This window comes from Bos javanicus, chromosome 11 (genome assembly GCF_032452875.1).
Source record: "Bos javanicus breed banteng chromosome 11, ARS-OSU_banteng_1.0, whole genome shotgun sequence".
NCBI classification, from domain to species: Eukaryota; Metazoa; Chordata; class Mammalia; order Artiodactyla; family Bovidae; genus Bos; species Bos javanicus.
Genome location: NC_083878.1, coordinates 82,657,836 through 82,683,026, shown reverse-complemented (window position 1 = coordinate 82,683,026; position 25,191 = coordinate 82,657,836). Strand labels below are relative to the sequence as shown.

The following is a 25,191-nucleotide window of genomic DNA, read 5'->3' as shown; positions in this document are numbered from 1 at the left end:
CAAATAAAGCATAGTATTATGAAAACTAATAAAGTATTGCTTGAATAAAGGCCCAGACAAGCTGAATTCACAATTTGGTAAAAGACTTTAAGTCCATATCAGGCAAGAGAAACATTAATTTTTTTCTCAGGCAACATTCAAGGTAAAGCTGTAAGCTGACTACATGGGATCCCCAGGCGGCGCTAGAGGTAAAGGACCTGCCTGCCAATGCAAGAGACACAGGAGACACGGGTTCAATCCCTGAGTCAGGAAGATCCCCTGAAGGAGGGCATGGTAACCCCCTCTAGTATTCTTGCCTGGAGAATCTCCCATGGGCAGAGGAGCCTGATGGGCTACAGTCCATGGAGTCTCAAAGAGTGAGAGTCAAACATGACTGAAGCAACTTAGCACACACATACTTTCTCTATATATTTAAGATTGTTTGATATGGACCATTTTTAAAGTCTTCACTGAACTTGTTACAATACTGCTTCTATTTTACGTTTTGGTTTTTTGGCTGTGAGGCATATGGGATCTTAGCTCCCCATCCAGAGAACTGAATCCACACTCCCTGTATTGGAAGGTGAAGCCTTAAGTCCCTATATACCGTATACACCATTTAGTATATAAGGTCTTATATACTATAGTATACGTTGGCCACCTGATACAAAGAAATGACTCACTGCAAAAGACCCTGATGCTGGGAAAGAGTGAAGGCAGGAGAAGGGGACGACAGAGGATGAGATGGTTGGAAGGCATCACCGACTCGTCGGACATGAGTTTGAGCAAGCTCCAGGAGTTGGTGATGGACAGGGAAGCCTGGCGTGCTGCAGTCCACGGGGTCGCAAAGAGTCGGACATGACTGAGTGCCTGAACTGAACTAACATATATATATATAAGTGTATATATAGTACATATATAAGTATATAGTACTTTTAAGTATATATACTTTAGTACACTGTAGGTGAACAGTATACTAGTCTTATGCTTTAGTATAAGTCCCCATATACTATATACACTAAGTCTCCATACCTTACATGCACCAGTTTAAACTAATTGGCTGTCCATTTCTTTCCCAGAGAAGCCGCAAAGAAATCCAAAGCCTGCCCTAACCTGGCCCAAGGTCACTCAACTATTGCAGGACAAATGAAAAAAGAGCAGCTGTTGGAAGTGTTTTTCAGTTGTTTAAGCGTTTTTCAATATTTTCAGCCAGGGATGAATATACAAAATGACACCACGTATTTGGTAAGTGACAATACGAAAAAGTCCAAGAGTGAAAGTATTAGTCGCTCAGTCATGGCCAACTCTTTGCGACCCCATAGACTGTAGCCTGCCAGGCTCTTCGGTCCATAGAACTCCCCAGGCAAGAATACTGGAATGGGTAGCCATTCCTTTCTCTGAGGGATCTTCCCAACCCAGGGACTGAACCTGGGTCTTCTACATTGCAGGCAGATGCTTTACTGTCTGAGCCACCAGGGAAGTTCCACTATACCTCTTGTACATTAGTATTTTCACGTTCCCAGTTATCTCTACATGATGAAGCACACAACTCCAGGTGCCATTCATAGAAATCACATGGGTTGTCTCTCCTTGTTTCCCATTAACATCTTAGCTAGCACCCAACTTTCCCACTTAAAGTCAGGATTTCTACATGTAAGTGCTGTAAGAAGAGTCTCTGGGGGGTGGCAGGGGGGCAGGCTTGACCTATTAAGTCAGAGGACCTGAGTCGAAGTGGAACATTGATTCTAACATTTAGCAATCTAAATTAACTTTCTTCAGCACTATTCCCATCTCTTAAAATGAGCTAAAAGCATGTTCTGATTAATAAGATTGTGAAGTAAACAAAAGAAATAAAATTGCTGTTGACAGCCAAGCTTTACTATACAAACACCATTTACTCCCAACAATCCCCCCCGCCAACACCACCAACAGAAGCAAAATACTAACACATTATTTTCTTAATTTGTTAATAATTTCCCTTGCAAGACAATGAATGTCTTAAGGGCAAGGGACTGTGCTTTATTACATTTTCTACTCTAGGACTCAGTACAGATTCAAATACTTGAACTTTATTATTTTATGATAATATTATAAGTGACAACCTACTCTATACAGCATGGTTACATTAAAGTTTTATTACATTTACTCGACTGCACTATTTGACTTTTTTTGCTTAAGTATTGCTTATGTACAGTATTACATTAAGTTACAGGTGTACAACACAGTGATTCAAAAATTTTATGGGTTAGACTCCATTTATAGTTATTATAAAATATTGGCTGTATTTCCTATACTGTACAATATATTCTTGCAGCTTATTTTATACATAACAGTTTGTACCCCTTAATCCCCTACCCATGTCTTTCTGCTCCCCTCTTCCCTCTCTCTACTGGTAACCACTAGCTTGTTCTCTGTTATCTGACTGGTACACTAGATTTTAGTCACTGTCCCCAGACATTCAAGTCCAAATCTAAAATGTCCAATACCCAATGCGATTAATCCCCTGGATACAGGTGAAAGACTCAAACACGGTATGATTGTTCAAACTCCTTTTGTTGAACAGCTAACACCCTCACCTCATGTCACCACGTCAGAAGTACTGTAGATAGCCATCGTAAAGTCAAGGGTTTATCAGCGAGAGGCTTTCTCAGTTACTTATTCTGGTATCTGGTACACACTAACTATTAACGGCTCTGGAGTTCAATGTATCTGAGAAGGCTGAAGAAAGCTGTATTAAGTGCACTGAGAAAAAGAATTTGTCTCTCTTCTTTTAAAGATCAAATAAATAAAGCCTGATAAAAAGCTTAACCAATAGGGTTTTTCTCACCTTTTAAAAATATATTTATTTTCTCGCATGGTCATGGAAAGAGCATGGACATCAGAGCCAAAGGGGCATGAAACCAAACCTCAGGTCTGCTGCCTACTTGCTGAAAATCCTAAGGCAAAGTAAGTGCTCAGTGAATAGAGGCTATTATTTAATATATATAATTAGAGTTAATTTTATAAAAGCTACAAGACTATTACATACCTGCACCTCAATCCTACTGAGTTCTATAAACTTGATACATTTATTTCAGAATGCTCTGTAAAAATGCTGAAGCCTCCTAGCAACTTGTTTATTGATAGAATGAAGTTTCAGAAAGTAAAACAGAAAAGGGTTAGACAAAAATAGGGAGCAGGAGAGGAGGGTTCAAGGAGCAGGTGTAAACAGCATAATGACCAGACGAGGAGCCTCTACAGTATTCCAACCATAACCTCAGAATGGATACGGTTAAATGCCCTCCCTGTTCTCAACTTTGGACAAGAATTTATCGTGAAGCTAGCACTGGCAGGGGTCTCAGAGGGCAGATTCAGTCCTGTTCAGCTAGAGTCTTTCCAGGTGCTGAGCAGCAGCCGTCAAGGGGGGCGCTGGCAGCCCCCAGCCTGTGAGGGGCCGCACTCTGGAATGAGGACGTGCTGAGCAGCAGTGAGAAAGGCTCCAAAGGTAGGATCAGGTCCAGGGACATCACTAAACCACGGACCCCTAAGCAAAGGACCCCACTACTTGAAAATGTCCCTGGTGATGGCAACTAAGGTCCGTGGTTTTCAGTTTTGTGAGTCTTAAATCCTCTTTCTTCCAGTTTACTCAGGCATCCAAAGGAGGTAATTTATACCAAGCAAATAAAAAGAAACTGATACATAAGCCCCCAAAATGTGTAAATTATAATAAAAGGTACAACTAGCTTGAGGTGCTGTATCATCGTACCGTCTTGTCCACAGGCTGTATGAGGGGCACTAATCAGAGCTACAGGGGTGAGGCGGAAACTCAGAGGTACGACACAAACACCGGGCTTCAGCAATTCCTGACGAACTGCCTTCTAAACTCTCGGGGTATTTCTGTTCAAAAGACTCTCCCTAAGACAACACCACAGGCGAATTCCTGACCTGAACTCACCCCTCCCGTGGATCCCTGTGGCCATTTCTGAAGTCCCTTCGTTTTTTTCACATTACTTTTCTGATGACCTATTCCAAACCACTGAGATATTCAAAGTTATTCACTCCTGAGTTAAGATTCTTAAACAATTTTTGTGTTTTTAAGAGAATCATTATAAAAAGTTAATGAATAACATTCATGAGCTAAAGTGTAATAAATTATAATGAAATTGATTGGCAAATAAGGATTAAAATGTCTAACCAGTTAAAAATTCAAATGTGTGCCAATAAAGACTGCAACAGATGCAACTGATCTTTGCAAGCATAAAAAGTATCCAGAATTAAAAAAAAAAAAGGGCATACTAATGGAATTCTTTAAGATAGTGCTTATTCAATATGTATGACATTCCAGGATACTCAAAAGATGAAATATGAAGTGTGCTTCAGAACTCGATCAATGTTTCTTTTATAAATGACTTTAATAATCAGTGTTCACCTTTAAAGAAAAAGTTTGCCCAAATGTAAAATTTCCCACATAAAATAGAACATCAGGGTCTATTCCAATAATGAAAGGTAAATATTTCATCACTGTACATTGATAACCATGAAAAATACATGGTACCTTCTGGATCAATTATCTGATGAGCCCAGCTGAACATATTAAACAAAGTTTTAGGAGCTGATTCACTTCACTTCTAGAGAGAAGATATAAGTCAACTTAGCTCTCATTTCACAAGAGACAGAAAGAATGTCCCTGTATTTGGTTATTGAGGTTGAAAACTGAGGAAGATCTCTTCTATTTTAGAGCAAATTTAGATCCAGTAAGTGAGAGTGGCTGAGATGTGGAGATCAAATTAAATTCAACACAATGAGGAATTAGGGAGGGAAAAAAATCTTCCTAAAATTGTTTCTAAGAGAAAAAAAAACAGCAAAAACAAAGTCTGTGAAAGAGTACAAAAATGTAGAGGCCCTTTCTCTTTTCCTCTAGTCTGAGAAATACAAAATGCTGTTTGCTCATTAAGAATTCTTTCAATGGTGCATTCTGATGAAATAAAATTCAAAAGAATGCTAACAGAAAGACCTGGATCTATTCATATCTTTCAGGGAATAGATTTCTATCCAGAATCACAAAACTATCACCAAAGCTGATGGCCGGATATTCCTCTAGGAAAGGGGCATGCAGATACGAGGGAAGGAGAATCAACACTCACAGGGCTGACATACAAAATGATCCTCAGAGGATTAAACCGTTTATAACATAAGCTGCAGGCACCTGAAAGCATCTTTCTTAAATCTTCATTCTATCACAACACATGGCATTAGACGAGCAGACCTCACCTGCCCATGCTGATTTAGATTACAATAGATGTTGATTCTATCTGTTCCTAAACAACTCAATTGTTTACCTCTCAATCCCTGTCATTTCCAGACACTAAAAAGCTGAACAGTTCTATCTTTCTCTGTATCTTCTCTAACTACCTTAGGAGTAAAGAGAACTCCCTTCAACCTGAAGGAGGCCCAGGATTACTGGAACTACAAGATCTGGAAAGAAGGGGAACTCTTTTGAAGAAAATGACCTTTTGAATCTTTGATATTAGCTAACTTTTGCTGAAAAATTAACATCTCCATTCTGTATGTGGGGAATGAGGAGGCAGGGGACATGCAGAGTTCAGTGGACAGAGGACACTCAGGATACAGTGTCCCGTTCTACAGATCAGTATCAGCAAGGAGTGCTGCTCTGTTCCTCATTTGTCCTGCTACTGTGATAGTATTTTAAACAAAGGACAGCTTAGGAATGATCAGAATAAATAATAGCTGTGAGCCACATTTTAAATAAACGTAAAATATCACAAAAATGAAATCCGTATGGTCAGTACTCACCCTCACGCGAGAATCATTCTAGGAATAATGACAATCGAGAGACACACCTGCTCGTGTTGAGTCCACTCCCCCTGCTGCTTCAGAGACGGGATGGCCCAGATGCTTAGCTTTCCTGAGAAATGAATGGCTGCAAGGAGGGTCCCATCTGGAGAGAGGCTCATTTTGAAGATCCCATCCTAGACAACAATTATATTACAATAATGTCAGAGCAAGGAACTTGTAGCCAATAGAAATAACTTCCAGAAATTAATATCGTTCTTCAGGGTTGCCTTGTCGTAAGCAATCTCGCATAATTAAGGACTAGAACAGCTTCAAAACATTATAAAGGTGCTCCAGAAAACAAAAAACAAGAATTCTGCCCAAAGGTGTTTTTTCAATCTCCTTTATAGTGTTATGATTTACATATAACGTAAAATCCAAATAAGTGAGCATTATAAAAACATTCCTTTATATCATACATATATTACTATGAGTTCTCAGTATCTTATGGGTTGATGTTGACAAAATTATGCATTTCTTGAATTTCATAATTTTTACAAGATTCTATATGAACACAATGCCTGGAATATTTTACACCATGGACAAGCCACAAATTCATGCTGTGAATGAGAAGCAGAGGAAGAGATGGAGGGGAGAAGGGTTCAAAGGGAATAAAAGATCGACTAGAGGAAAATGCATGCCTTAATTTAAGAAATACATTAGATGGGTAAGATTTTTCATATCTGCTGGCAAATTATTCGATTTAAGGAATCTAAGTGTTGCCACAAAACAGAGACACTTCGTAATATACTGACCTTACATGGCCAAACCTGAGCTACACAGAGGAAGACTAGCCTTCCCAGTTCTACCTGCCACATACTCTCAGTCCTTTCCCACGAGGACACCAGGTTTGCTCAGGTACCACAAAGAAACCATCCTCAGCAGAGATGTTACCTACCGAACAACTACAACAGAGCTGGAAGAACTGAAGAAATACTAACTGAAGACCTATTTCCCATTCAACCATTTATTAAGAACAGGCTCTAAGGTAGTCTCCCCACAAAAAATAAAACAGACCAGAAAACGGCAGCCCATAACGATATTTCTCCTGCACATTTAGAAAAGCTGGCAACACAGGGCCCAAAGGACATAATCGGCTGGAATTAGGTAGTAGTTACCCTCTTAGAAGGGTCATGAGCTTTCCAGCCAGCCAAAACCCCCATTATTTTCTATTATGGCCCCAAGATTAAGGCTGAAAGCTGCAGAAGTGAAAAGTAACAATGACTATACCAAAAAAGAACAGAATTTACAACAGACTTGATTCACCATTATTATCTACCTGGCCTCTGCAGACAGAATTTAAGTGCTCGGGTATAAAACAACTAGGCATACTGGCCATCAAAAACAAGGAGAACAATTTCTGGAAGTGAGGGATACTGCTGGATGAGTAAACAGACAAGATCACTATTTTAATGGGATATAAATCTATTCCAGATTGTCATAATGAAATGTAAGAGATTAAAATACAAATGCTTGAGAAGGAGAAGCAACGCAAGCAAAAGCACATCAAGCAAAAACCTGCATATACCACATCTCTTCCTCTGTAATGGAGATGGAACAATGAGTAGAAGATGAAAGTGAAAGTGAAGTTGCTCAGTCGTGTCCAACTCTTTGAGGCCAGATGGGATTTTCCAGGCAAGAATACTGGAATGGGTTGCCATTTCCTTGTCTAGGGGATTCCTCCCGATCCAGGGATCAAACTTGGGTCTCCCAAACTGGAGGCAGACTCTTCACCATCTGAGCCACCAGGGAAGCCCCAAGAAGTAGATGAAGGACCTGGCATCTTCCTCTCACAACTCTATGTCAACTAGCTCCATGGTTCTGCACAAGACGGGCCTCTGAAGCACTGATCTGTGTTAATAAAAAGAACTTTCTACCCATTCTTCAGAGTCTACAGATGAAGAAACTGAAGACCTGAAGTGTGACAACACTTGCCCAAGATCATCATTCTATATAAACAGCAGGACCTGAACCACATGCAAAGACTCCCCTCCAGCTCCACGTGCCCTGAGGGGACCACGATCACTGCCCTCACCTAGGCCACAGCCTTTCTAATAGTGAAGGCATGCTCCTCAGTAGAAATTACGATCAAGTATACTTTATTGCTTCAGCACCTGAACAATTACTCGGGTGCTGAACATGCAGGAACTCCATTAAACAACTGCACTAAAAGTGCTTTGAGGGAGAGAGATGGGAGGGGGGTTCAGGATGGGGAACACATGTACCCCCATGGCTGATTCATGTCAAGGTATGACAAAAACCACTACAATACTGTAAAGTAATTAACCTCCAATTAAAATTAATTAATTAATTTTTAAAAAGTGCTTTGAAAACAGGTAGAAAGTTTATAAAAATACACATACACACACACACACAAAAAAAAAACTAAGCCAAAAAATGTACACTAAACAATGTGAATAACAGCAGCATTATGAGCAGGGAAATAATGAACCAATAAGTTAAACATCCTTTTGTTTTCGTCCCTCCCGCCCTTCCATCCTTCCTGCACACTTAAGCAATAAATATATTCACTGAAATGTCCCCACTGGCTTTTTTTTTCTGGATGCCCTTAGTTTCCTTTGATGCCATGACATCCACACTGCAAAAGTACCACTCCCTTTCATAAGCATTTTGTTGCAGAAATTTGCACTCACACACACAAAAGCTGAAACTGCAGTATAATAAATACCCATGGGCCCAACAACCATCTTAAACAAACATCAACATTTCAAGTTTGTCTCACGTGTCATTCCCCAATCACCACAATGCCACTGGGGACTTCTGTCCCCTGGAGGACTTTAAAGCAAATCTCAGGCATTACACCCATACATATAAAATACACATTAAATGTTTGTTTCTTTCAAGTCTCAAGTTATCTGTTTAACTTCCATAAACATGCACAGTAAGAAGACATGTTTATTAGTAGGAACTGAATTGTAGCCTGCCAAAGACAGATAAGTCACCTATATTACTTTAAAAACACGGTGATTTCCTTTTAAAGCATAAACTCTGCTTTTTATTTGTAGAAAGTTTTCTGAGGGTCTACAGCATGCAGGGTATTTCTGGACCAGAAAATAATTTATTATCCTGTCAGTAACTGCAACACAAGATGTAAAGCGGAAAATCCATGCTGAATTCTGTGAGCAGAGTATGCAGTACTCAGAAACCTGAGCAGAGTCTGCAGTATTCAGAAACTGGAAAGTCTGTTGGTTGGCAAAGAAGAGAATTCAGGAGTGTGTGCTCTGGAAATAGGAGGAAATGGCTTTTCCACCACTGTACACCACAAAAAAAGTAAACCTCAAACATTCAAACCCTGCCTATTGTATTAAGATTTGTCAGCTTATGTGGATGACAATCTTGTTCTCTTCTCCATCAAATTTAAGTTGTTGTAAAGGTAACAAAATTTAGATGTAACTAATTTTCACTCTGGTTAAAATATATCTTTGAAATTCTTTCACAGTCCTCAACTATGAATGTCATTTTCATTTTAATCATCAACAGCTGGAATGTTGGTCACTAATATGTAACTTGGCACTTTTATCCAACATGGTACAAAAAAAAGCCCTAGCCAGAGCAATTAGGCAAGAAAAATAATTAAAAGGCATACAATTCAGAAAGGAAGAAATAAAATTGGCTCGGTTTGCAGATCACATGATATTATATATAGAAAAGACTCTACCAAAAACCTGTTAGAATAAATAAATTTATAAAATTGCAAGAGACAGTAAGAGCAAACTATCAGTAAGAGAAATTAAGAAAACAATTGCATTAATATCAAAAACAGTAAAATATTTAGGAATAAATTTAAACAAGAAAGTGAGAGACATATACACTGAAAGCCATAAAACATTAATGAAAGAACCTGAAGAAGGCACAAATTAAAGAAATTCCATGTTCATGGACTGGAAAAATTACTATTGTTAAAATGTCCATACCACCCAAAGTGATCTATAGATTCAATGCAATCTCTGTCAAAATTACAAAGGCATTATTTACAGAGATAAAAAAAAATAATCCTGAAATTTGTATGGTACCACAAAATACCCAAGGAGTCAAAATAATCCTGACAAAGAAGAACCAGGGGCGTCATACATCCAGGTTTAAATTACACTGAAAATAGTAATTAAACACATATGAAGCTGGAATAAAAACAGATACACAGGGCAATGGAATAGAACAGAGAGGCTAGAATTAAACTCAAGCATACATGGTCCATTAATTTACAACAAAGGAGCCGAGAATACACAATGGGGAAAACAGTCTCATCAATATATGATACTGGAAAAACTGGACAGCCACATGCAAAAGAATGAAAGCAGATCCCTATTTTATATATAAATTAATATATAAAGAATTAATTATATTAATCTTTATTCTTCAACATAGAATATTATTCATCTTCTTTAAAGGAAGGAAATCCTGTCATTTGCAAAAAAAGCATGAATGAGACTGGACTGCATTTTGCTAAGTGAAATAAGCAAGATTAAAAAAAGGCAAATACTTGTTGTATCACTTATACACAGAATCTATAAAGACAATCATAAGTCAAAATCATAAATACAGTGAACAGAATAGTGTTTGCCTACCAGGGGCTGGGGACTGGAGGAAAGGCAGAGGTTGATAAAGCTGTATAATCTTTCAGTTATAAGATGAATAAAGTCTGAGGACCTAATGTAGAACACTGATAGCTACAGGTCATAACACTGTATTGTATAATTGAAATTTGTTGAGGGTAGGATTTAAGTGTAACAGAGACACAAAAAGTAAATATGTGAGGTGATACATGTATTAAGTCAGTGGCAGAAAATCTTCTCACAATGTATATGTACCTGTATCAAATCATCAATTTAACTATCTTACAATTTCATTTGTCAATTACCTCTCAATAAAGGTGAGGAAAAGAAAAACAGTGACTATCACTTACCACCTGCTTCAGTTTGCTCCATGAGGCTTTAACTTCAAAGGTGGTCTAGCAAACTAATTACTCGGTAAGTGATTATCAAGGGGTAGAAGCATCGCAAGAGGATTTACAAGGACATTTTTGCACAGTAAACTGTCTTCGTACATTAATAATTCATTTATGGCCCTTTTAATTAACTTCACTGTCAATTTTCCTATTTACCCCTTCCCATCTTAAACTGCTCCCTAAAATTCTTTAAAAGGTATTTTCCTCTTACTTCACTCATTCTCTTGTGTAGCAATGTGATACTAACAAAATGCCACTGAAATAATGTGAACATTATTTTAACTTCTACTTCTCACTTACAATAAATCCTTAGCTCAAATGTCCATTTGATCTTGTGTTAATTAAAAACACTAATTAAAGTCTTCTACAACTTCCAGCAATATTTGGAGTAGGAACTGTCTTCTCTCAAACACTGCAATAAAACTTTTCAACTGTCCATTCTAAGAGACTTTTTTCAATGTTAAATATCAGATCTTTGTATGTAGACTAAATTGTCTCACTTTCTTCAGTTGTTTATCATCTATACAGAGCAATCAAAAACAAGTGATTTCCAATTTTATTATACCTTTCACACGGACAAGCTGTATTCAAAGCAAAGGACTGAATTCTATCACATGCATTCAAAATGTTTTAAATTATTACATACGCTTAAAGAAAAAAAAAAACTCAGCTCAATAAAAGGTGAATTTGTAAGCATTGTTCTTCCAACACTCAACATTTATTGCATATTACATATTTAGTAATACATAATACATGCCAGGCACTGTTTTATACTCTGGGGAACCTGCAGTGAACAAAACAAACATAAATCCCTGCCCTCAAGGAGTTCAGTAGATAGTTGAACCCACTGTAGTTTAGAAGTCTGACTCAAAAAAGCAATGCTCTCATGAACTAATATGGTCACAGAAAGAACAACAGAGGCAACACAGTACATTAGAAAGAATCAAGTACATGGCAGAGGCCAAGGCATTTAGTCTTTCATATAGTTCTTCATCTGCAAGATAAAGACAAACTCCACGAAATGGCCAAAGAGAATGCTAACTGGAAAACTGTAATGCAAGGGAAGGAATATTTTAAAATCAACAAATAAAAAGTATATATTATGGACAAGGATACAAAACTCCCAAGTAAGATAAAATAAGAAGATTCAAAGATATATAATGCTTCCAGGAGACTTCTTTGGGCTATATTCCCAGACCCAAGAGGACTAGGTTCATTCTTGAAATTTTCTTTTAATTTTCCTTATTGAGATAAGAATGACATACATAGTAAAATACACAAATCTTCAGTGAACAGCTTCATGAATCCTTATTAATGCATACACCCACATAGTGTATAATTAAGAGCAAATTCAGGTGAAAATCTATCATGTTCAAGGTTCATTCAACTTTGTCCTTAAGTAGAGTTTGGTGAAAATGTTTTCTAAGTTAAGCTAATCTGCATTACCTGTTCTTGTCCCTGGCGACTGTAAAACTTGCCACTTAACATCCTTAATAATCCCAGTGTCTTTGGTACCTAAAAAATAAACACACATCATACAATTAAAGATCAATGGAACACTTCCTCATTGTATAAAGTGCTTTCATTATGCAATGAAAACTACAGCATATCTAGTATTTTACGAAATGGTTAAGAAAATCAGTAAGTATCAGAAATCTTGGTGAGATTTTGTTTTTGTTTGGGAAAAAATTGACCAAGTGACAAATCTTACAAAATAAAGCCATAATCAAATTTTTTTAATATATACATAAGTCTAATACAATCTATGCATATTAGAATCTAATGAGCAGCTCTTCTCAAATGAGACTGTCCCAGGTTGCCAATAGAAACTTCATTCATGAAGAAATTGATCCTATTCTTGGAAAATACCAGAATAAAATCATTTAGAAACAAGTATTTGAAATAATATAACACAGACTATTTTTGTCTCTAGATTTAAAAGCAAGAGATAAAGCTAGAATATTTTAGAAATGGAAAATAAGTATAACTGAAGTTGTACAGAGAACTTGAAACACCAGTACACTGCTAGTGGGAACATAAAACAGCACAGCCACTGTGGAAGAGTCTGGCAGTTGTTCAAAAGGTTAAGCAGAACTGTCATATGACCCAGCAATTGCATCCTAAGTTTATACCCCAAAAAACTGAAAACAGGTGTTCAAATACTTGCCACAAATGTTCATAGTGACACTATTAATAATAGCCAAAATGTACAAACAACTCAAATGTCCACAAACTAAAGAAAGGAGGATATCTATACAATAGAGTGTTACTCAGTCATAAAAAGCAATGAAGTATTGATGCATTCCACAATATGGATGAACATCAAAACTATGTTGCTAAATGAAAGACATCATATATAAAATCTCCTACTGTATGACTCTGTATGAAATTTCAGAATAGGTAAATTCATGGAAACAGAAAGCAGATCAGTGATTGCCAGGAGCTGGGGAGAGGGGATTGTTTAATGGAACTGGCGTTGCCCTTTGGGGTGATGAAAATGCCCTGGACCTAGACAGTAGTGGTGGTTACACAACACTGAAGGCACTAAATGCCACTAAACTGTACACTTTAAAATACTTCATGGTCAATTTTATGTTACATGAACTTCACTTTAAAAGAAAAAGGCAAACAGGGGAGCATGCTTGAGATGAGGTTAAAATGTTCCTACCAGAACCTTTGAGTAACTAAAGACATTACTAGTGGTCTAGCTCCACATTTCCTCCAAAAGCAATAAAATGCAAGAAGGGAAAAATAAATCCCGATGAAGTTTATTTCAGCTAAACTTGAAGAAGATAAAAGATAACCCAAACTTCAAAATCATTGTAGGCAGAAGGAGAAAACTCCCAATGTGTCATCTGCACTGCTCTTGCCAACCCCCACATTCCATCCACCCCAACCCAAGCCCACCATCAAGCTTGGTGATAAGCAAAACCAGACTGAAAAAAATAACTGCAGGGTGCAGAAGGACAGATGAGACAAGCCAGCATAGGGGTCTAAGGTCTATCTAAAACCACCACCTAAAGTCACGGTCCAAGAAAACCTTCCAGAAATGAAAACATCTAATCTATACATTGAAAGCATGAACAGGTACCTGAAAAATTAACCCAGAAAAATCAACTCCAAGAAATAGTCCAGGAAGTCTACTAGATTTCAAAGTGAAAGTCGCTCAGTCGTGTCTGATTCTTTGTGACTCCATGGACTACACAGTCCATGGAATATATTTATTCAGGCCAGAATACTGGAGTGGGAAGCCTTTCCCTTCTCCAGGGATGTTCCAAACCCAGGGATCAAACCCAGGTCTCCTGCACTGCAGGCAGATTCTTTACCAGTTGAGCTACAAGGAAAGCCCAAGAATATTGGAGTGGGTAGCCTATCCCTCCTCCAGCAGATCTTCCCAACCCAGGAATCAAACCAGGGTCTCCTACATCGCAGGTGGATTCTTTACCAAGCAAAGATACAGAAATCCTCAAAGCCTCCCAACAAAATGGCCAAATAACACACAAAGGGAAGATACTCTGACTCACATCAACTTTTCAAATTTTGCACCCAAAGCAAAGCCAACAATAGAGCAGTATTTCATTAAGTTCAGTGAAAGAACGAGTAAACCAAAGGTCTTATATCCACGGAGGTTTGCCTTCAAATATCCACGCTATGAAAAACAATTCCAAACACACAAGAACCTAAGAAACTCTTCATCTATGAGTCCCTCTCAAAACATCTGTCAAAGGATAATTTCATCCAACCAAGAGGTAACCAGGAAAACTCCTAAGTGGAAATGAGCATTTTAAAATATATAAATGAACACCTATGACTAAAGAAAAATGAGGGCAAGGGCTGAAGCTAACATATAAATACTGTGTATTTTGACAAAATAGAAATAAATAGGAAAAGGAGAAGAAAGGAGAGGGGAAGGGGAAAATAAAATCAAATAACTAATTTTTGGATTAAGTAATTAGAACTAAAGAATACCAATCAAAAGGCAATGGCAGCCCACTCCAGTACTCTTGCCTAGAAAATCCCATGGATGGAGGAGCCTGGTAGGCTGCAATCCATGGGGTCGCTAAGAGTCAGACACGACTGAGAGACTTCACTTTCACTTTCCACTTTCATGCACTGGAGAAGGAAATGGCAACCCACTCCAGTGTTCTTGCCTGGAGAATCCCAGGGATGGGGAGCCCGGTGGGCTGCCATCTATGGGGTCGCACAGAGTCGGACATGACTGAAGAGACAGCAGCAGCAGTAAAATATTGGAGGGTATTGATACCAGTAACACAATTTCAGTGACATCATGGAGGTAAAGCCCCATCCGGGTAAATTCAAGAGAGAACAGCAAAAGAGGAAACTGATCAAGTATAGAAGACTCATGAAAAAAAGAAACGGGCTGGCAGCAGGATTTAGTAGGGTCTAAGTGCCCTAAACTAAAAAGGTTTTACAATGGGAAAAGTAAATGCACACTGCTTGCTGATAAACCTAACTGGCAGCAAGATTCATGATTTGGAAAAATATCCTTCAGTAAGAAAGAGTGTGAGATCCAGTGGACAGACAGAGCAGCTAGCCTTGGCTGGTCCAAGCACAGCTCATCTGTAATAACAAGAGAAAAAATACAAAGCTGAAGTGTTGATGGAGGCTGTTTATGAAAATATTCTGATTACTTCTATTTTCTCAGAGAAACAGGATGTCAAAAGCCTGTATTCTTTCCACAGCCAACATCCCATACTAAAGAGGCAGCAGCATCAGCTACAAAAAAATAATTTGGTTCCTTTTTTATACACTTTTCCAAAATTTCCACCTTAAAAATACAAGTAGACAATAATGAACACTGTAGAACATTTTATTGTTTATCATCTCATTTGAACCAGACAAGAGCCATAAGACACGAGCAGTAGTGCTGAGCTAGGATTCCAACTCCAGCCTTCAGACTCCTGAGCCCAGGCTCCCCCTCCCCTCCCCAGTGACTGGACTCCCCCAGTATCTGCTACAGCTTCTTGCCCACGTCTGGGCACACAGCTGCATCATCCAGTCCAGTAAACAAACCCCTTGAGGGCTGCTACCTTGATGTTCTGATACCTGCAGCAGTGAATCGATGTTGAACAAATGAATAAATAAAACTCTCACACAGATGACACCGACATTAATTTGGAAACGTTGGTCAAGGCATCTATTGAATTTTGCATAGCCTCTTTTACAACCTAGCAGCCTTGAGAGACGAGAATATACGTGTCAGCAGCACTTTTTCTGTCAATAGCCACCCCAACACAATAGCAGCCTTAAACAAACAACAAGCGGTTATATGCGAACAATATCTGCCACCTGACAAGAGGAACTAATCCTATAGCTTGAAATTACTTTGAGGGAGGGGAAGGCTACGCAGAATGATTGCGAGTTTAGCTGCAGGACACATTTAAAAGGCACTAACGTAATTAAAATACACTTGCAGCATTTCAAGAAGTTTATCATACAGCGGAGCCCTCAATTTGCAATTCAATATTTCCCCCCACTTCTTCTGTCAGTGCACAAGCAATTTTCTTTTAAGAGACTCCAATATTGAAGCTTCAGGCCAGAGAAGGAAGGATCATACATAGCAGAGCAGATTTCAATACTTCAGGGAGGAGCAAAGTGAAAGCACAGAGAATTCAAAGAAGCCACAGTGAAAAAAGGCTTCGTGATACCTGACAGTTCTTCATGCCTCCCCTGTCCCAGACTCTGTCATAAACACACTTGATGACACCCCACTGAAACAGCCCTTCACAGTCAGCCAACTTTTCTCATCTTATATCCTCCACACTTACCTATTCTTTCTTTTTTTCCCCTCAACCTTTAACATTTTGACAAATTTTATAGTTACTGGAAAGCTGAAATGACTACACAATGAAATACCAAATATACCTTTTACCTGAGTTCACCAATTAACATTTCACCATGATTGCATTTTCTGTATGCATATGTACACTTTTTAAAAAATTATTTTTTGATTGAGCCATTTAAAAATAAGCTTCGGGGACACCCCTGGTGGTCCAGTGGTTAGAACTCAGTGCTTTCATTGCCGTGGTCTGGGTTCAATCCCTGGTTAGAAATTAAAATTCGGGAAGCCTCATGGCACAGTCAGTTAAAAAAAAAAAACAAAAAAAACTAAGCTGCAGGGACTTCCCTGGCAGTCCAGTGGTTAGGATTTCACCTTTCAAGGCATGGGGTTTAATCCCCTGGTTGAGGGGGCTAAGATCCCACATGCCTTGCAGCCAAAAACCAAATTGTACAACAGAAGCAATACTGTAACAAATTCAATACAGATTTTTAAAAAAATACGCTGCAGACTTACAGTCAAGAGATAAAACTGTTAAAACTCTTTTCCGGATCTGCTATGAAACATCTCACATATAAAACGACAAGCCGAGTGTGAAATCAGAGGGAGGAACACGACTAAATTATTACAAATATGGAATACGACATCCAACTGCTATCTCATTCTTTTTTTAAATAAATTATCGGAGAATCATCACAGCATAAATTTGATGATGCCAATGAGAGGTATGCAATTTCGCACGGGGTGTGAGGAAAGTGCTGAACAGGAACTACGAGACCTGGTGCCATCCCTGCTGCCCTACATCTCCCAGGCCTTGGGCTCCTGATCTGTGAAATGTGGCTAATAAACACCCAAACTGAACTCCTTACTGGATCTTGCAGAGAGAACAAATGGGTACTAGAGTGAGCAGAATGATCGTGAATGGAAGGAAAAGCACAAGGCACAGTTCTATATGAACTGATCGACAAACACAAACAGTTTCGAGTCTGGTGCCATTCTGAGCCAGTAGTTGACATAATAAAAAAAAAAAAAAATTACTACCTTGTTGGGCTAAACTCACCATCACATGTGTCAGCATATGCTAAAAACTAAACAAGCAAACAAAAAAATGGAGGCCTACTATGATTGCTAAAGATTTCTCTTCAAAAGTACTTCTTCATCGGCTCCTCTTCAACCTTGAAACATTTAACCATTGTTTTAGATTTTAAATCATTATTTTGAGACAGAAATAATGGAACAAATACACTCATTCTGAGACAAAAACAGTGGAATGAGTACATTCATAGGAATAAGCATCACTTACGTCATGTTTCACTTCAGTCTCTTGGTTTCTTCCCTCACTAGAAAAATATGAATGCCCACCACGTATCAGGCAACATGCTATGCACAGGGTCCATAATTATGATCATACAGTTTATACAAAAAAACAAATACAAATCAGAGTGACCAATATGGTGAAAGTCAAAGTCGCTCAGTCGTGTCTGACTCTGCAACCCCAAGGACTATGCAGTCCATGAGATTCTCCAGGCCAGAATACTGGAGTGGGTAGCTGTTCCCTCCTCCAGGGGATCTTCCCAGCCCAGGGGTCGAATCCAGGTCTCCCACATTGCTGGCAGATTCTTTACCAGCTGAGCCACCAGGGGTCAATATGGTAGAAACAATTAATATTCACTAACGTCTAGTTTTTCTCTCCTTTCTGGACACAGAAAACTACTTCCCACACCCTTTGAGGGTACATGATGAGGAGCTACATGATGAGTTACAGGAAGTGAACTGTGAGCGGAAGCGATGTCAGCTCTGGTGTGAGACAGTAAGAAGTCCCTCCTTTTACTCCTCTGCTTCTCCACCTAATGCCCTAAACTGAGACAGTGGGCCCCTAAGAGTGCCAGCCTCCACGGATCCTTTAATCATCACTTGGAACAAGCTTTCCAGGAGGTCTTGGTATCAACAGCAGACTTTGCCACATATAAGGGATACGCTTTCACGAGGTAAGTGACAAAAATGTAAGGATTTTTCATTTGTCTGTTTATGTGGCTAATTTTTATTATCACAGCAGAGCCTAGCCTATATTAACTACAGCAGAAAGGAGTGACTGATAGAAAACAGAAGCTCAATAATAGAGTGAATAAATGAACAGGTGGATAAACAGTCCCGATCAATATGTAACAAAATGGAAGAACCAAGGCAGTTAAGAACCTGAACAGGGAACTCCTGCCAGATTTTGCACTCTCATTCTGCCACTTGCTAGCTGGCTGACCCAGCTAAATTTCACCTTCCTCATCAACAGACTTGGGCTACTAACAATACCTATCTCAAAGGGTTACTGAGAGTTAAATGAGCTACAATCTGTGAGAGTGCTCAGAACTGCTGCCAGAGCATCAAAGGACTTAATAAATGTCAAGGTCTAAAAAAGCAAATGCAAGTAACAATACTGCTAAATCCTTTTTCTTCATATCTGCAAACATTTTTATTAAAAATGAGACCAAGTTAAATAAAGCATGCTTTAGATAAATTTGATATTTGATAGAAATCCTAAAATTTCACTTGTATTAAGTCACTTTCCTCATTTAAGGCAGATTGCTTCTTTCTCCATATATCTTACAAAGGGCTTATCTAAGACCTTTAGATAACGTCCAAATGAACAAAATGAAATACCATAAATGAGACTTACTGCAGTGACCCTGTCACCACCATGAGTAAAGGGCTTATAATACGGTGATCCTGAAAGAACTCTCCAGGCAGACAGTCCACAGCTAGCAGCTTTGGATATGCCCACTTCAGCAGTTTCACATCCGCCAACCAGCAAAAGTCTAAAACAGAGAAAGATAAAGAGAAGTGATAAATTACAAATATGAACAGGACAACATCAAAACAAAGCAAGCGGAAATGCTCACTTCCACAAGGAAAACTGAAATAAAATTAGAAGGTAAATATTTTAGGGGAAACAACCAATAGACCAGACGGATTCTCAACTAGTAATTTCACCTTCACTGACACACTGGAACATCTGAAACCCAGATGAGAACTTGGAAATGTAAAAAGAAATGTTTTCAGGTTGGTCACTGAGTATCTAAGAAGCTGTATCAACACCAATAAACTTAAATAAACCGATACATCCCTGACATAACTACCCTACCAAGTGTACAACAGATAGCCAACAGGAACCTGCGTACGGCACAGGCAGTCAGCTTGTGCTCTATGGTGACCTAGACTGGCGGGATGGTGGTGGTGGGAGGGAGGCCCACGAGGGAGGGACAGATGTATACATAGATCTGATTCACTTCAAAGTCGGCAGAAACCAACACAACATTATAAAGCAACTATACCTCAATAAATTAATAAACATAAATGGATATGTCACCTCACAGACATGTATATATTAACTACAGCAGTGCACTGGAGGTCATGAGGGCACAGTTACAGATGCTAGAAAAAAAAAAAAAAAAATGACAGCCAGGAATGCTGTGGATGGGACACAACTATACACTAGTAACTATACTGAAGTAAGACAGCTCAGTAGCTTAGCCCCACATTATCACCTGTTCACTTTACTGTTTGCTATACTTCATTGCAATTAAAGGCCAGTTACCAACAAGGCAAAGCAGTCTAACAAGCAGTACAAGTTAAAAGACCACTACACACAAACTAAGCCAATTAATAATGGAACCCAACAGTCATGATTTTTAAAGTTAAGTCATGTGCAGTAAATCTGGCAGGGCACTATATAAGACATTGTAATCATGCATCAAAAAACAAGAAAAAGGTTTGCAAATAAAACTTCTGGTGTCTTAAGGTAAACACTGTTGTCCCCAATAACAATAAGGCGATGGAGTAACAGAAGACAGAAGCCACATCCTTTTCCATGTCTTCATAAATGATAACGGTTTCATGTTCACGTCTTTAAGAGTCCTTATTATTGAGACATACACACTGGCACATTCAGACAAAACACTACACTGTCCAGGATTGACTTCATGATACTCTAGGCTCGGGGGGTGGAGGCTCGGCTGAGGCCACAGATGATGTGATGCTGGCCACGAGTCCATTGTTAACCTGAATAGCAGGCACGAGGGAGTCATATAGTCTTCTATGATCATGCTACAAATTTTCCATACGGAACTTTTATTTTTAAGTCAATTTGTTAGGAAAAACTTCTCTGAACAAATAGAAGCAAAACAGGTAGCTCCGAATGTTTACATTTCTGAATCTAGTCACAGCACTTTTTCACAAAGAAACATGCAATTCTCACAAAGACATATCTTTAAAAATTAGTAGCCTATTGTTATAACAAAAATAAAACACAATCTGAGAATTCAACAAACCTCTAAAAGGACAGGGCAAAACAGATCCTGATAATGATAATAATTTCTCTCTACTCAGTGTGCGATAGTGACCATATATATATATATATATATATATGCACATACACACACCATATAATACTTTTTTCAAGAGGTTAAGCATTATTATTCTGTTTGCACTACTATGCCATGGAAGTAACAGATACCATACCTCATTTTTACATTTTAAAATATATGTATAAAACTTTACGTTACCTGACTACAGAAGGACAGCTAACTGAGATTTCAGTTTCATTCTGCATCTCCTGATCTTAATTCTAGAAGACATTTCCTCCCTATGAATTCTGATAAACACAGTCACGCATAATCAAATTGGCTACAATAAGATAAGCTTGATTAAAAATGAAAGAGATTCAATAACTGCTTCCAAACAGCCTTTCTGCCATTCATGCCAGACTGAAGAGTAAGTGGAAAGGAGACAGAATGATGGAACTAATCGTGTATTGTTCCCACCAGATGGGATGGCAACTTTGGGACACTGATGCTGCAGCTCTAAGACCGTGCGTGTGTTCACCCATGCAGGCAGACAAGTGTGCTTGCTTGTGTTTAAAGGAAGGGGGGACTGAGACGATTTCATCAGCATAGTCACAAAGCGGGTAATCAGCAGCTACCTGATACACGGTTCATACAGGGATGAACAAGGTATGCTCCCTGCATTCAAAAAGCTCACTCTCCAATTAAAGGCACATGAAAATAAGGAACAGCTAAGAGCACAGAATTAAATGCTGCAAAAGGTAACACCCATATCTGGAGATGATAACCCAGGTGACATCTACTGAAGACTTATCTTCAGTTCTATGTGCCAAGGGGTATCAACCCCAAGTCAAGATGTTAACTTGGTCCATCACTTCACTGTTTTACAGGACTCAGTGCTGATGAGGGCTCAGCTTTTAGTGATTAAGGGCGGCGGGGGGCGGGGTGGGGAGGTAGATTGGTACTGATGCCTAAGGTAGCAAATAAACCTTCTTCATCATGATTACAGTTTTAGAAGAGGTGTCCTGGGCAGCACTAACCAAAATGAAGTGAAACCATGTAACTTAACTGAAAACAGTCAATGGAAATGAGAGAAGTCTGAGGCCCAGCACCATAAATGCAATAAATGTTTCCGGAGTGAGTAAATTTAAAGCTCCAACTTTCTCCTGAAGTAGCACAGAGAAAATGATGCTAGAGAGTCCTTTCCTCTCCACACCCTTCCTCATTCTTCCTAGATTTCAGCAGTAAGATATGGGAAGGTGAGGTGGGGGATGGGGGTCCTGGCAACAGGGGTGAGGAGTCATAAACTGATAAAGAGGGCAGCAGACAACACTAAAGCCAGAATGTGGTAAAGGACAACATCAGAAAGAAAATTTCAAAATGTTCCCTGAAAGATACAAAGTTACAATTAAAGAGAGCGATGCCATGTTCTCTGGGCTTCCCTGGTAGCTCAGATGGTAAAGAATCTGCCTACAATGAGGGAAACCTGAGTTCAATTCCTGGGTCAGGAAGATCCCCTGGAGAAAGGAATGACAACCCACTCCAGTATTTTTGCCTGGGAAATCCCATGGACAGAGGAACCTGGCGGGCTACAGTCCACGGGATCACAGAGATTCGACTGAGCAACTAACACTTGCACTTTGACCATGTTCTTTGACAAACTCCCCCTACCTTAAAAATGCCAATTCTTCTTAGTCTATAAATTGAAAGAAATAAATTTAAAAAAAAAACAATTTCTTATGGAACTGAACAAACATGTAATGGAACTAAACAATATATTCAACAAAATTCACATGGGAGAGTAGAGTTCTAACAAGAGCCAACTATGGACTTCCCTGGTGGTCCGGAGGTTAGGACTCTGCTTCCCTGCAAGGGGCATGGGTTCAGTCTTGCCTGGGGAACTAAAATCCCACACGCTGAGCAGCATGGCCATAAAAAAAAATTTAACTAAAATAAATAAAGTAAAAAGAATCAACTCCACTCACACTGATAACCTTTCTCTGCATGGCCTGTGCACGGTGCATCCTGACCCATCAAACACTTTCTCACCCTGCTGTCATTAAAATGATCTCCTTCAAATCTGACCATATTAAAACCTAAAATTTCCCTCCCGAAAGTGCACAGACAAGTCACACACCAGGAAAAGTTATTTATAAGACATAAAACTAACAGAGTATATGTTTTACCAGACAGAATCCATAAAGATCTCCCACAACCAGTCACAAAGAAAAATGCACAGAAAGTAAGTCACAAAAAGAGAAATACAAAAGCCAAGAATGCATATTAAAGCAACAAAGATTTATACCAGCCACTCTCTATGTTTATAGAGACACAGTAACTCTTATAAAACTACTAGTAAGACTGTAGCAATCATTTTGGAGGGTATCAGTTCAGTTCAGTCGCTCAGTTGTGTCTGACTCTTTGCAACCTCATGAATCACAGCATGCCAGGCCTCCCTGTCCATTACCAACTTCCAGAGTTCACTCAGACTCACGTCCATCGATTCGGTGATGCCATCCAGCCATCTCATCCTCTGTCGTCCCCTTATCCTCCTGCCCCCAATCCCTTCCAGCATCAGAGTCTTTGGAGGATATGACAATATCTAAAAAATGTGCACCGCCCCCCCCCCCAACAATTCTCCAAATTGTGTTCTAAGATAACTCTGGAGAAATTCTCACACAGGCATATTTATCTCTTGGTAAAAGAATACCTCATACAGCACTGTTTATAATGCAGAAAGTCAGAAATATTTAAAATGTTTAAAAGGGATGAATAAATGCAAATTCAGTCAATTGTTCAGGGAAACATATACAGTATAAAAAGAACAAACATAAAATTATATACTAGAGATTTCCCTCGTGGTTCGGTGGTTAAAGAATCCGCCTTGCAATGCAAGGCACACAGGTTCGATTCTTGGTCAGGAAACTAAGATCTCATATGCTGCAGAGCAACTAAACCCATGCACCATAAGTACTGAGCCACATGCCACAACTAGAGAGTCCATGTGCCACAAAGAAAGATCCCACATGACATAGTGAAGATCCTACATGCCATGACTAACACAGATACAGCCAAACATGTTATATATATATATATATGTGTATATATATATAAAGGAAGGTTGCACATCAAAACCATGAAAGCAGGTTGCCTCTACAAGTAGGAATCTGCTTGCACTACTGTCTCTCATTTATGTATTTGGCTGTATCTATACACATACATTGGACATGAGTTCGGGTGAACTCAGGGAGTTGGTGATGGACAAGGAGGCCCGGCGTGCTGCAATTCATGGGGTCGCAAAGAGTCGGACACGGCTGAGCGACTGAACTGAAATGAACTGAACTGATACACATACATGGGCTTCCCTTGTGGCTCAGCTGGTGAAGAAATCATCTGCAATGCGGGAGACTTGGGTTTGATCCCTGGGTTGGGAAGATCCCCTGGAGAATGGAAAGGCTACCCACTCCAGTATTCTGGCCTTGAGAATTCCATGGACTATAGTCCATGGGGTCACAAAGAATCGGACACAACTGAGCAACCTTCACTTTCACTTTCTATACACATACATACACACACACCTTTAGTAAAAAAGACAATCTTAGCATTTGTTAATTCTGGATAGTAGGTCTCAGGTGTGCATGAAAACATTCCCTGTATTTTCCTCTGCTTCTAACTTAAGAGAAAAGTCAAGATACAGGATTCCAAATTATGTACATAACTTTCTTCCAATTAATGAAGTCCGGAGAGAAAAAAAAATTCAGTAAATTGGCTTTCACACTTAGCATCAACTCACAAGTCTTGTCAAATACTGAAAATGAAATTAGCATATCATTTGCTTTGTGGCATTCTGAAGCTATTTATACATTAATAGTTATATCTTAAGCATCCTGTGATCTACTATTGAAACAGTCATTAGATTTTTGCAAAAATTAAGACCACAGACAACACTGTAGAAAATAATTCATATCAGTAATATTATTTTTTGTTGCAATAATTTCCTCCACCCAGAATATTTACCTGCAGTGACAACCACAACCTCCTTAAATATACACTATCAGGTTCTTAAGTACTTACAATCAGTTCAGTTCAATTCAGTCACTAAGTCATGTCTGACTCTTTGCGACCCCATGAATCCCAGCATGCCAGGCCTCCCTGTCCATCACCAACTCCCGGAGTTCACCCAAATTCACGTGCATCGATTCAGTGATGACATCCAGCCATCTCATCCTCTATCGTCCCTTTCTCCTCCTGCTACCCCAATCCCTCCCAGTATAAGGGTC

At 39.0% G+C, this 25,191-nt stretch overlaps 1 protein-coding gene across 2 annotated transcripts in view; it reads right to left on the bottom strand.

Moving 5' to 3' along the window:
• The window catches only part of NBAS (NBAS subunit of NRZ tethering complex), a 335,203-nt gene that overhangs the window by 253,865 nt on the left and 56,147 nt on the right, over window positions 1-25,191 (bottom strand). For both annotated transcript variants that reach the window (XM_061433269.1, XM_061433270.1), the window contains 3 exons: window positions 19,249-19,387; window positions 12,224-12,292; window positions 5,820-5,948 (listed from right to left, as the gene is read on the bottom strand). In XM_061433269.1, the coding sequence (XP_061289253.1) occupies window positions 5,820-5,948; window positions 12,224-12,292; window positions 19,249-19,387 (337 nt within the window). The remainder of the gene's footprint in view (window positions 1-5,819; window positions 5,949-12,223; window positions 12,293-19,248; window positions 19,388-25,191) is intronic.